This window comes from Rhynchophorus ferrugineus, unplaced genomic scaffold, assembly GCF_030347505.1.
Source record: "Rhynchophorus ferrugineus isolate W39M unplaced genomic scaffold, kcgeb_rfMv2 rfM1, whole genome shotgun sequence".
NCBI classification, from domain to species: Eukaryota; Metazoa; Arthropoda; class Insecta; order Coleoptera; family Curculionidae; genus Rhynchophorus; species Rhynchophorus ferrugineus.
In genome coordinates, this window is record NW_027472580.1 from 96,264,296 (window position 1) to 96,277,017 (window position 12,722).

At 32.3% G+C, this 12,722-nt stretch overlaps 1 protein-coding gene across 1 annotated transcript; it reads left to right on the plus strand.

Annotated features, from left to right (window-relative positions):
• Nucleotides 1–10,076: 10,076 nt before the first annotated feature.
• LOC143201600 (uncharacterized) lies at nucleotides 10,077–12,140 on the plus strand. The gene is made up of 3 exons (XM_076412766.1): nucleotides 10,077–10,425; nucleotides 10,486–11,042; nucleotides 11,701–12,140. Exons 1-3 carry the CDS (start codon nucleotides 10,110–10,112, stop codon nucleotides 11,995–11,997), a joined length of 1,170 nt encoding a protein of 389 aa, XP_076268881.1. The 5' UTR covers nucleotides 10,077–10,109; the 3' UTR covers nucleotides 11,998–12,140.
• The last annotated feature ends 582 nt before the right edge of the window (nucleotides 12,141–12,722 follow it).

A 12,722-nucleotide genomic window follows, 5' to 3' on the forward strand; every position in this document is an offset into this window, starting at 1 on the left:
ATTTTGTCAATTTTCATTCTAGTGTAAAGTAATCCATGTAAAGGATTAATACATCTCAATATGATTAGGAATTTGCCCAGTAATGAAGCATATTCAAAAGCTTATTTTATTATCCATCGATCTGTGTATTTATATTGCCTTTTTATTGCCTTTTGATAGGATAAGAACCCCAGGGGAGAAATAAAGAAATAACATTATCAACTACTTATTAATGATCGCACAATAAATTTTATATTATCAGTTTTTATTACATCTTATATTAAATATCCCTAGTATAATCTTAATTCTTATTGTTCTGTTGTACTTGCAATAATACACGGGACTACGTACAACCTTGTCTTGGATATTATCTGTCTGCTCAGATAAATTCAATGTCTTAAAAGATACAGTCCTATTTTATTTAATTTTATCGATCCTCATTCTAATATAAAAAATTAAAAAATCCCAAAAAATGTTTGGAAACTTGTCAACAAAACTAACTATCCAAAAGCTTATTTAGTTTTTCATCTGATTATATATTTAATTTGCTTTAAAAATAGTATTTCCTTTTGCTTTTGTTATTGTTTCCTGATAGGAAAATACACAATTCACAAGGCTTGGATAGATAAGTATTATGATAATTCTGAACCTAGAACAAAGAAACAATATAATCAATAACTTATTAATCTCTCGAAAATACTTAAGCTAGTATAAGAATGTTTACATTACCATATTTTTTGTTAGGTATTACATTAAATACACTTAGTATAATACTGCAAGTTGTCCTTGCATCAATGTACAAGCAATCAGTATATATTTCCTATATCAGCTTGTTTTTCCTAAATTAAAATTTAGTTAAACTATTTAAACTAAAATTAAATATAACATTTATACACTATGGTATACTGGTACGTTTTGATTAACTCCAAATTTTAAGGCTTTGATTTGATAACTTCGTAAATCCATTTAGGTCATCGGACAATTCTTCATTGGTTAGATTTTTAGAGGAGTTTATGTTAAGATCAACAAGAAACGAACTGGATTTTTCATGTTTTCTTTTTGTTAAAATTATGTTGTACATTATACAAGTGATCTTAATTGATTTCAATAAATTTCAATCAAAAATCACAAAGATATATATAATATTATACAATGTAATTTATGCAATAATATCCTGTCACAGTTAGTAGTAACTTCAGCAAAAACCTAACTACAAATAAATAGTCAACAAACTCAACGCATTGTATGTTATACATGAAGAGCTAAATGGTATTGAGAAGCATACACAGTCATTTCCTATTCACGTACTTTAAATTGCAGTCGTTGTAGTAAATGTTTCTCCTATGCAACATTCTAGAACTGATACGACTGAGTGTTGATGATATGGAACCTACTCGTGCATTTACACGGAACAAAATGGCCGATACTAATTTAAAAAGACGAAGGGAGACAGGGGACCACTGTTCTCCCCCGTTTTGGTTGTGCAATCTCCCCATGTATTTAAAAGATGTTTTATTGATCGCTTGTACAGATATCGGGCCGTTAGGGGAAAGGAACTTTATACACCCTCGTTTGATATTCATTTGATTAGAACGTTAACAAGTTAGAGATAGTTACTAGTCGTGCGACCTGTAATAGTCCGGCTGTCGTTCGTTAAGGTAGTAATATTGTCAGATTTAATAAATAATAATACTCTTGAAGCCTTGTTTGTATTTGATCATTAATTTCAGTTAAAATCGTAATAACAGATCAATTAAAAACTCAACAATATTTTTTAGTTAGCCCTAACCCTCAAAAGATGCGTGTATAATATATATAATATATATAATTTGACAGCTATCGGATTATTAGTTTGTGAATTATAACATTTTGACTGAAGCAACTTTTGTTATTGTGAAAAAAATGGATAAAAAGGAATTTCGCGTGTTGATAAAATATTGTTTTTTGAAGGAAAAAAATATAAATGAAGCAAAAACTTCGCTTGATGCCGAGTTTCCGGAAACTGCTGGAAGAAAATCAACCAGTTTAGACGTGGTGAAATGAGCACCGAATACGGGGAACGCAGCGGACTCCCAAAAGAGGTTGTTACTGACGAAAACACTTAAAAAATCCACAAAATGATTTTGAATGATCGTAAATTGAAACTTAATGAAATAGCAGATACTCTAAAGATATCAACTGAACGTTTACATCATATCATTCACGAATATATGTATATGAGAAAGCTCTGTGCAAAGTAGGTGCCGCGCGAGCTCACTTTTGACCAAAAACAACGACGAGTTAATGATTCGGAGCAGTATTTGAAGATGATCAAAGGACAAATCGTACTACAATAATACTATCGAAAAGTTGGAGGGTCGTTATAATCAGTGTATCACCCTTGAAGGGAATTATGTTGAATAAAATAAACTAATTTTGCCAAAAAAAATGTGTTTTACTGTGGTAGGTCGGGGATATTTCAATTGACCTGTTATTCTATTTAGAATAGAATTTTTTTGTATGTTAAAGCCAGTCAAACTGAACTAAAACTCAGAATTGATGCGGCAACATTGCGACCTTTTGACGTCATAAATTTAGATGACGTATCTACAAAATAACTTTGAATAGACTATACGTAGATGTTCTTCTGTTTAATTCCAAATCAAAAAACAACAAAAGCATGACAGAATAATTAAAGTTTAAATACAATGTTGAATACAAAAAAAACACTCTTAGAACATTGGTTTGCAACTGACGATAGATTAAAATTATTATTTACAAACAAATAATAAACTTCGGCAATATAATTACGTGTAATCGTAAAATATTCATTATTTTCACTACAGTCCTTAAAATTATTATACCGGACTGTCCCGTTGTGGGCAGATAAATCCTCTCAAAACACAAAGGAGCCATACTTAAACCTATTTCGCACCATATAGACCACAAGACCACAATGACAATATCGAAAAGGCCACTCCGAATACCTTTCCTCATTTAAAAGCGCCTGTCTATTATGTCTTGACACTTTTCTGCAATTCTTATCGCAATTGGATCGTCGGTAATTCGATACGGCCACGTCAAAAATATGAATTTAGACACGTTAGTGTTAGAAAATAGGTTACTCATGTTTCCAGGTTTACTACAATAGAAATCGTCACAAACTTACAAACCCAATATTAACTGATACGGACTATAGATAACCAACATACAATATTTATTATAGAAATGAATACACACGATACATTTTATATCAGTAACAGGAATTCGATTAAATAAACGTTTATTGAGAAAAAATTAATAGCATAACTGATACGTTTTGAACCAATCAAACTACAGGACGAGAGATAATTATTTAGAGGGTTTTATGAGGTATTCTGGTTTAGAAATCTTTTTTGGAAATGGATGAGATACCTCAAGTTTTTCTGAACCAATTTACTTTAAATTTGGTGTAAATCGTCTCTATACATTCTTCACTACATAAATTTGTATTTTTGCTATTAAAAAAAAATCGGAAATGTTAAAAAAATATGCGGTTTTTTAGAAGAGAAAAATTTGGTAAAAAAATGTTTTTTTTTCATCTTTTCCTTTTTTTACTCTTATACGATTGAAAAATATATATAAAAAGCTCACGCCAAATTTCAAGTAAATTTCAGTGGAACTTAAAACTTCAGTGGACTCTTAAAATTTCGTTTTTAGATGCCAAGTAACTATAACATCTTCGAAAATAATTTAAATTTTGAAATATTTTAAGGATAGGTCCTTGAAGGGTCTTCGAAAATATACAAATAGTAAATGTTTTTTTAAGTTCTAGATTAGATCTCCCTCAAAATTTAATTTTCAGTCATCATTAAACACTTCTAGAAACTTCAACGATTTAAAATTGGCTATTTTGATATCAACGACCAATAAAGGCCTGAAGAACCAAGAAAGCTCGCAGAATGAACTGTAAAAGTGTATGAACTATTTGTTCCTCATTAAAATTGTAAATATTTTCCTTCTTGTTTTTACTTTATTTGACTGTCTGATATTAAATCACCAATATTAGGAATTCTTAATGATTAAGGTGATTAAAAAAGTATCCTAGCAACCTAGAAATTCAATAAAACTAGTTATTTTATACATACGTCATCAAGATGTTCAATGTATTGTCTGTCGCAATTTGCAACTTTGTTTTAGAATCTGACACTATTTTCATTTTCATTTTATTCTAGTTAAAAAGAGACACAATGATGTGTGATTAGTTCGAACGCGTAAACGAATGAGCTTGTCAAAGTCGTTCGGTTGACAGACGTATACAAAATTCTTCAAAGTTATATTAATAAGAGGTTATAAACAGGAAAACGTTATTTTAAGGCTTTGCTTGTTTTAATAAATTTCAAATCAGTGCTTATCATTACTCTGATTAAAAATGTCAATGCTAGACAGAATAGATTGCCTCTCTAATCAATTACTTTAAACAGGAACGAGATAATGGAGACCATCTCTTGCTAGTAAAATTCGTTAGAGAGGTAAGTTGTTAAGTGTTAATTTGCTGCGATTTTTATTGAAAATATTTTAGCGGGTTGCATTTGCACTGAATATTAGTATGAACACGGTCACTGAAATATCTAAAAAATGAGAAATATAATCGAGATCAGCTTGATGATAGCTCTATCACAAATTAAATTTATGAAAAGTATAAAAACAGTGTGTAATTTTTTAATACAAACATAATTTAATACAATCATTTCAAAGGAAACCGTTAACCTGAAAAGTATCGAAGAGGTTTAATGGAACTTCTGGATATTGCTTTTAAAAGAATACCACAAGAATTACTATTTCAATTTATGTATTTAGATGAGACATGGTTATTTAAAGGCTTCTGAATATGATATGAATCGATGCTGACAATTTCTAAAAATAGGGTGATGAAAGTGGAAACAAGTAAAGGTGAATATATTACTAATGTATGATAATTGTAGGAAATGTTATTGTAAAGTGCAAAAGATTTATGTGCACAGATATATGTGTAATTATTCAGAATATACATGGGAATTTGGTTAAAATGTGTCAAGAAAGATAGAATAGTAACTCTCTTGCAAATATGGCAAATGCATTAACAGCAGTGATTACATCTAATTTTGTCAAGAAACATGTATACAGGTATTGAAGAACAAACGAAGGAGATTTACAATGAATTAAAATGTATTTACAAGGAAACACATGTACCTGATATAATTACAAACGCGCTTAGAACCCTAACTCATAGTTGGTATCGAAAAGAGTACAATGTAAATATAATCAACCCCACCCCTAACCTACAAACTATTATACCTGTCTACTTAATTACAATTTTAAGTTCTTTGATAATATGCATTAGATATACTATACTGTAAAAATAAATTATATTTCATAACAGTATTTTTTTTTAATTATTTTATTTAAATTAGAATGTTGTTGTATGTCAAAGCCAAACCGAACCAAATACGGCAACATTGCAACGTTTTGAAGTCAAAAATTTAGATGACGTATATACATAATAACTTTGGCTGTAGAAACACTACTGCATAGAACTTGCGACCATAAACATACACAAACATACTGACACATACTGGCTTTTTATGTTTAAAGATGATGCTAAAAGAATTGGGTCTGGTTAAGATTCTCCAAATCTCCTTTCAGCGGATAACTAAATCGAGAAAGACGTAAAACTATATTTGAGTCAATCTTGGAGACTTCGTGATTATCAGTGATGCACTAGAACTTTGAAAATAATTTCAATATTAATGAAAGTATCACCCCAAAGAACATTTATCCAGTTTTTGTTTATTTATTAGTTTTAGTAACAATTTTTTTTATTTCGATTTTTAACATTTTTAATTAACACCGGCCAATGTTTGCATTTCGAATTCGCATGTACAGCTTGGCGCAATATAGATTTTAAATAATAAAAAGGCATCCCTTGAATTCGTGCGCCTCGGTCGCCATCCCTCCAAGTGTCAGTAATTTCCCTCCGGGGTTGTTTTGTCTCATTGTTCGGGGGTGCAAGCCAATGAGGATGGATGAAGGGAAATAAAATACGTCCCCGGGCCTTTGTACGGTCGCCATTAGGTCCGATTGGCGTTTCGATACCAGGGCAAGTCGCTTCTTAACCAAACGTAAATACAACATCGATTTTATTAAGTAAATATTAGCACCCGAAATAATAATATTTTTTTATTGAGTAATACTTCAAAACCATCTTTATTATCTTGACAAATTATCATAGAAATACTGATGCCACGACAACGTCTACGAATTAATGAAACTTCATTAAATTAATTCTATTAAATGTAAATCTGTGCATGTGCAGTTCACGTACAATCAGACGGCTCAGCGATCAATACCAATAAATAATAATATCAAATCTAAGGACTTCGGAATGAACCTTGATGCAAAACTTCGCTGGAAGGAACATGTAAATAAGAAAAGGAAAGAACTGGAATTAAAATATAAGAAAATGCATTGGTTAATTGGAAGAGAATCACAATTTTCAGTATAAAATAAATTGTTATTATATAAGCCAGTATTGGAACCTATATGGAGATACGGAATACAATTATGGGGAGGTTCCGCAAAAACGAATACAATACGAGGGTCACTATTTATATTTCGGGTATTGGCAACACTGTTGTCATGTCAGTCCACCTGACGGTTCCATCGTAAAGTTCGACATTTTTGACGGTATAAGTACTGAGAACATTTTGTCGCACGAACGCTAGTTGTTTATTTTATATTTAGTTGAAAGATTCGTCTCGGCAAAAAAGGGAACTGAATCGTAAACATTTTCGTGCGATGATTTTTTACGATTTTCGACGTGGATTATCACAACAAGAGTGCATCAATCAACTTAATTTGACTTTTGGCGATGAAGCTCCATCAAAAACCACCGTGTATCGCTGGTTTAGTGAATTCAATCGTGGTCGTCGTTCGCTGTCCGACGAGTTCCGTGAAGGTCGTCGAAAATCGACTGTTGTGCCAAAAAACATCGATGCTGTGTCCGACATGATTAAGTAAGATGGTCATGTCACTTATTGGGAGATTGAACCATCCCTAAGCATTAATTCCACCAGCATATATGCGATTTTACATGAACACTTAGCTGTGCGAAAGGTATGTTCGCGTTGGATCCCACACAATTTGACAATCGCCCAAAAAAAGGCTCGTGTCGATTGGTGTAAAGAAATGCTTAATAAAATCAATCGCGGTGGTTCGAAAGACGTTTGTAAAATCATGACAGGTGACGAATCATGGATATATTCGTATGAGCCCCAAAGTAAGCAGCAGTCGACTGTATGGGTTTTCCAAGATGAACCAAATGCAACAAAAGTCGTTCGCGCACGAAGCACGAAAGAAAATGGTGGCCTGTTTCTTCGGGAAAATATTATATTATTCATATTGCAACAGTGCCTCTAGAGTATCGCAGAACAGTAAATTCTAATTGGTACACAACCATTTGTTTGTCAGAAGTCTTCGGTGAAATAAGGAAAACAAAGAAACGCTGGATTGCTCTTCATCACGACACTGCGAACTCTCACACATCGGCACAAATTGATGGGTCATCCGCCGTACAGCCCTGATTTGGCACCCAATAACTTCTTTTTGGTCCCATCCGTGAAGAATAGACGACAGTCAACGATTTTCATCGCCCGAAAACGCTTTTGAAACGTTCAAAAATCATGTTTTGAAGATACCTCATTCTGAATGGAATAAATGCTTTGAAAATTGGTTTAAGCGTATGCAATTTGCATGCAAATTTAAACAATAAAAATATATTCGCAGCTTCACTATTTGTTTTTTTTCCTTTTCCCGAAATAGTGACCCTCGTAGAACTAATAGAACAAAGTCCTGAGAAGTCTTGTAAGTACACCGGGATACTACAGGACTGATTTCTTACATCGAGACCTTCAGATACCTCCTGTCGCCTAGGAAATCAAAAGAAATGCAAGGAGACATGAAGACAGACTCCATTCTCATGTCAACATTGAAATAATACAACTCTTAGATAACACCAGAACAGGACACTGACTCAAAAGAATCAAACCATTTGATCTTGTGTAGTGTGGTTTAGTAAGGTGCATTTAATAGAAAACAGAAGTGTTAATACAATAATACACCAGAGACTAAGATAGGGCCGATGGGTAATTTAATATAAAGACAAATTGTAGGATAGTCGACAACGACTAACAACAATGTAATACATAAATTAAAAAAAAACATTTAATTTTTAGTAATTTAAATAACTATTGATGAAAATGCAAACATAGAAAGTATCAACATGAAAAACTGATGAAACAACCCGAACTAAAGTATTCTTCAGTTATTCCATGGACACGCATGCTCAGAATTGCATTCCATATTCATTACTTTTGTTGTTTCATCTGAAGAAATCTGGTGCCAAAGCCCATCAAGCATTTTTAAAAACTTATGATAATGCTGTTCCGTCAAATTCCAATTATCGATTTTTGTTTTCAACGATTTAAATGTGGTGATTTTGATATCAGTATGAAAGAATAAACTGGAGGACCATAAAAGACAATTAATTGCAAAACTTATTGGACCAAAAACCCAAACCAAACTATCTTTCAAAGACCTTTCAGACAGCTTAGCAGTTGTTAAAGTTCATTTGTCAAGTCAACTGTTTTCATACGTTTAAATGAGATGAGAGGGGTGCATAAGAAAATGGCTATCACATGAAATAAATGGCACAACTATTTAGTGATTAGGGCGTCTAAGAATAACTTAACAGTAAGAATATATGTATATATATATACATATATATATATATATATATATATATATATATAAAAGTAAAAAGAGAAAGAAATACATAGTTATTTAAGATTCATTAACCTTTTGATATTATTTTTTTAGCACATTCACCCATATATACATGTGCATGCCTGTAAGTTTCAAAATACTGTAGTTAGAGGATATGGATCTGTAGTTGATTCTATATACACATACTCGAACTACAGCTAGATATACTCAGTAGATTGACAAATTATAATAAAAGAGGATAATATATATAAAATAACTAAGGTTGGGAACTATCGACTAAAATTGACAATCGACTGTAATAATTGACTACTTTTTACTATCGACTGTTTCAGTCCTTATTTTTGGTTCTGCCTGTTTCATTCCACTGATTTTTAATGTTCTGGCTCTGTCGTCCTAGCCGCGACCTTGACAAAAATGTACCCAATTTATGCTTACATAGATTTACATAGAATATATATAGTTTCATAATTTTTTGGTAATTTGCTTGTAAATAATAATATATTGTACATTAATATTATCGCATTTTGGTACCATATTTTTCAAGATTGTTAATGTAATAGGGTAAAAAGTTTAAAATTGGGAACGATAAATTGACTGTTTTTATGGCAATAATAGGTAATATTTTGATTACTCTCTCGATTTTTGTTAAAAAATATTTCCGCTCAATAATAAATAATGCATTTATATCATTTCATTCAGATAATTTTTAATTATATAACGGATTAGTTTTTTCTATGATTAGGTATAGTTTAATTTTTATTTAGTATTTATGGTTATTCAACACCTTTAGTTTTTAGGTTTTGTTTAAGTTCTATTGTATTGTCTAAATTTGTTATAGTATATTATTTAAAAATAATAATTAACACATTAAAATACAATAAAACATTTGTGGGGTATTTTAAATTCCATAGAAAAATTCCATTCCTTTTTACAGATCCACAGAACATTCAAATAAAAACCATCATGTTCTATGTATCAAGAACTTGACTAAAAAAGAGTGAGTACGAAAGACAAAACTAAAATGTGAAACTTGAAATCAATGGATTTAACACTTTCTTACATAAATTCATGTTTGCCTACACAATATAACTGCTTATAGAATATTGCAAAAAGAAAATAATCAATGCTGAAAACCTAGTAAAAAAAAACAACTAATGACACTATATATGGACACTAAAAACGTTGATTGCTTGTTCACGGATCTAATTTATACTAGATGCCTTAAAAACATAAATAAGTCAATAATTCCCTTCTTATCTTTACCGATAACGAAGCACCGGTTGATTTAATAGCAATATAACCGCTAGTTTCGCGTTTGATGTTATACACAACAAGGTACCCCAGTAAATATGAGTGTAGGTCACTTTTTTAGTAAATCCTTCGATGCCCTCAACCCATTGATGGTGTTATGTACGCTGTTCTGCGTATGTCCGTCGGTTTACCCAAAGAACGGTCCAAGTACTATCATAGTCAGATTGTATAAGATATATGGTTTCTTTTATTGCGTTATTTCGGTTGTACTCGCGATCGTACTGTTGTTTCTCAAAGATAAACTGAACCAGAGCATCCCATACTCCGTGCATGTGTCCGATTATTTCGTCCACTGTGCTTTGGTGGCGACCTGTGTGACTATGATTACCAGTTTGGTTCTCGGACGAACGAAAGGTAAATAAAACAAATTTTTAGATGTTAATGACGAAATGGTGAATGCGCGTGATATTTCAGGTTTAAAATTGAAAAAAATATTTCGATTGATGCAAAACATCGACGACAAACTGGGATTTGACATTTCCGTGTACAAAGCGAAGTTCTACCTGGGGATGCTGTTCTATATTGCGCTGATGGTGGTTTATGTCGTATATGATGCGTTTACATGGATTACTTTTGTGGGGTGGGACTGGTACCTGCTGTATCTACCGAAGAGCATCTATATTTGCCAGTTGTGCTTGGCCCTGCTACTTCCCATGATAGTTCTGAAGTTCACCTATTTAAGAGTAAAGAAATTCAATAGGACTTTGAGATGCCTTGCGGATGTCGATCTCAAAACTCTTCATTTACAAGCCAAAGACATGTCGCACATGCATACCACCATCTACGACATCATTATTCAGTTCAATAAAGTATTTGGAGCGGTGTGTTTCGTGGGAACCCTGATGGTGGTGGGACTGATAGTGCACTACGTCCTGATGCTGTTGGTGTTTTTCGAATTTCAGAGTGAACTCGAGGGACTGAAAAAGAAGTACGTCCTGGCACAGTGCATCACCGGCATCATATTGCCCTTTGTAAGTATAGTGTGGTGGTACGTTTGCAAAAGGTAATCCACTTTTCGTTTGTAATTTTGCTCTGTGGAGAAAAATTTCTCATCATCAGACTAATTTCTTTGGAAATAATTTATGTATCATTCATCGATTCTGTCAAAAAATTTCCATAAATGTTTTTTTGTATTAAAACGTGACAAATAGACAGATATGTTTCACATTATTAATCTAAAAACACTGTTTTAACAATAACGCAATTATAAATTGTGTGTTAGAATTCAGATTTTGAAGTTAATATAAAAAAAATAGTTCTGTCATAGATCGCTTTTGGTTTTAAGACTCCTCAGCGACTGAAATACAACACAAATACGTTGGACAGAGACTGCGAGAATGTCTTTTATTACATAAGAATATATTATCCGCTAACAACTTATTGCATAATCTTCTAACATGCTCCAAACTCAACTAAATCATGCTGTTCAATCATTTTACACTCAGTGATAAAAATAATATATGTATATTATTTCCCATGCTGACATACCATCAATTTACAAATATATTCTTGATCCTTCTTTGATCGTAATTTTTACCACTACTTTTCGAACCTGTGAAAACGTGGATTACTTTACATTATTACAGTTATTTAAGTATCATTTCACTAAACTATTGTACGTAATTTCAGACGTTAATTATAGCCATAGCTAACACAGGCGATAAAGTAAGCTACGAAGCACACAAAACCACTCATATTTGTCTGAAGCTGCTGAACAACCTGCCCTGTCGATCCAATCAAGATTCCGTCGAAGCTGTGCGAGAAGAACTCAAGAACTTGGCATTGCAATCGTCATTCAGGCAACCTACGATCTCGGCGAAACGATTTTTTCCTATAAATCACACTATGCTAGGCAGTGTTATTTCATCTATAGTGTCTTATCTGATTGTCACGATTCAGTTTCTATCTAGAAATGAGAATAAGTAATATTCATAAAAGGATGTTCTTATTTTAGACCGATAGAACGTATTACAATATTTAGTTGTTTAGATCTACAATAATCTGGATTCAATTAACCTCATTTTAAAGAAATAAGGCTATTTATCCAACAAGTTAATCACATCACACAATACACATTACAAAAATTAGATGATTTTTCACCACCAGAAATATTTTCACTCCAAATTCGACAAACCTGCTGTATATAACCAGTTAACTAAAAATAAAAAAAACAATAATGATTATTTAAATAAATTAATTTCATTGAAATGATTCTGAAAATTCCGAATAAAAATGTGAAAATCATGGCTTTAACAAGTGGCATGTTAAATCTCTAGTAAAAGTTTTATCATTCTAGAAAATCACGAGGTATATTATATATTTATTATTAGGGTTATGTTATTTTTTATATATGTTTTAAAGTCTCCTTTTAACAACTGTGGGTTTATCTGGACTGGACCTAAAGTTTAACGTGGGCTCCGAACCAGGGGCCTCAGCATTAAGTCTACCGACTGGGCATCCGAGAAGACATCCGCTCTTACCCAGCCTGGTTGCGGGCGTGACTAGAATAATTTTCCTTGCCGGATTTTACACTATTGCTTAGAACAATCACAAATTTTAAACAATCACAAACATAAATTTACGAATTTTGCGGCTATCGCAATAGTAGGAGGACCGTCCTATCGCCTTTACAACTGCGCCACCAAGGCGGC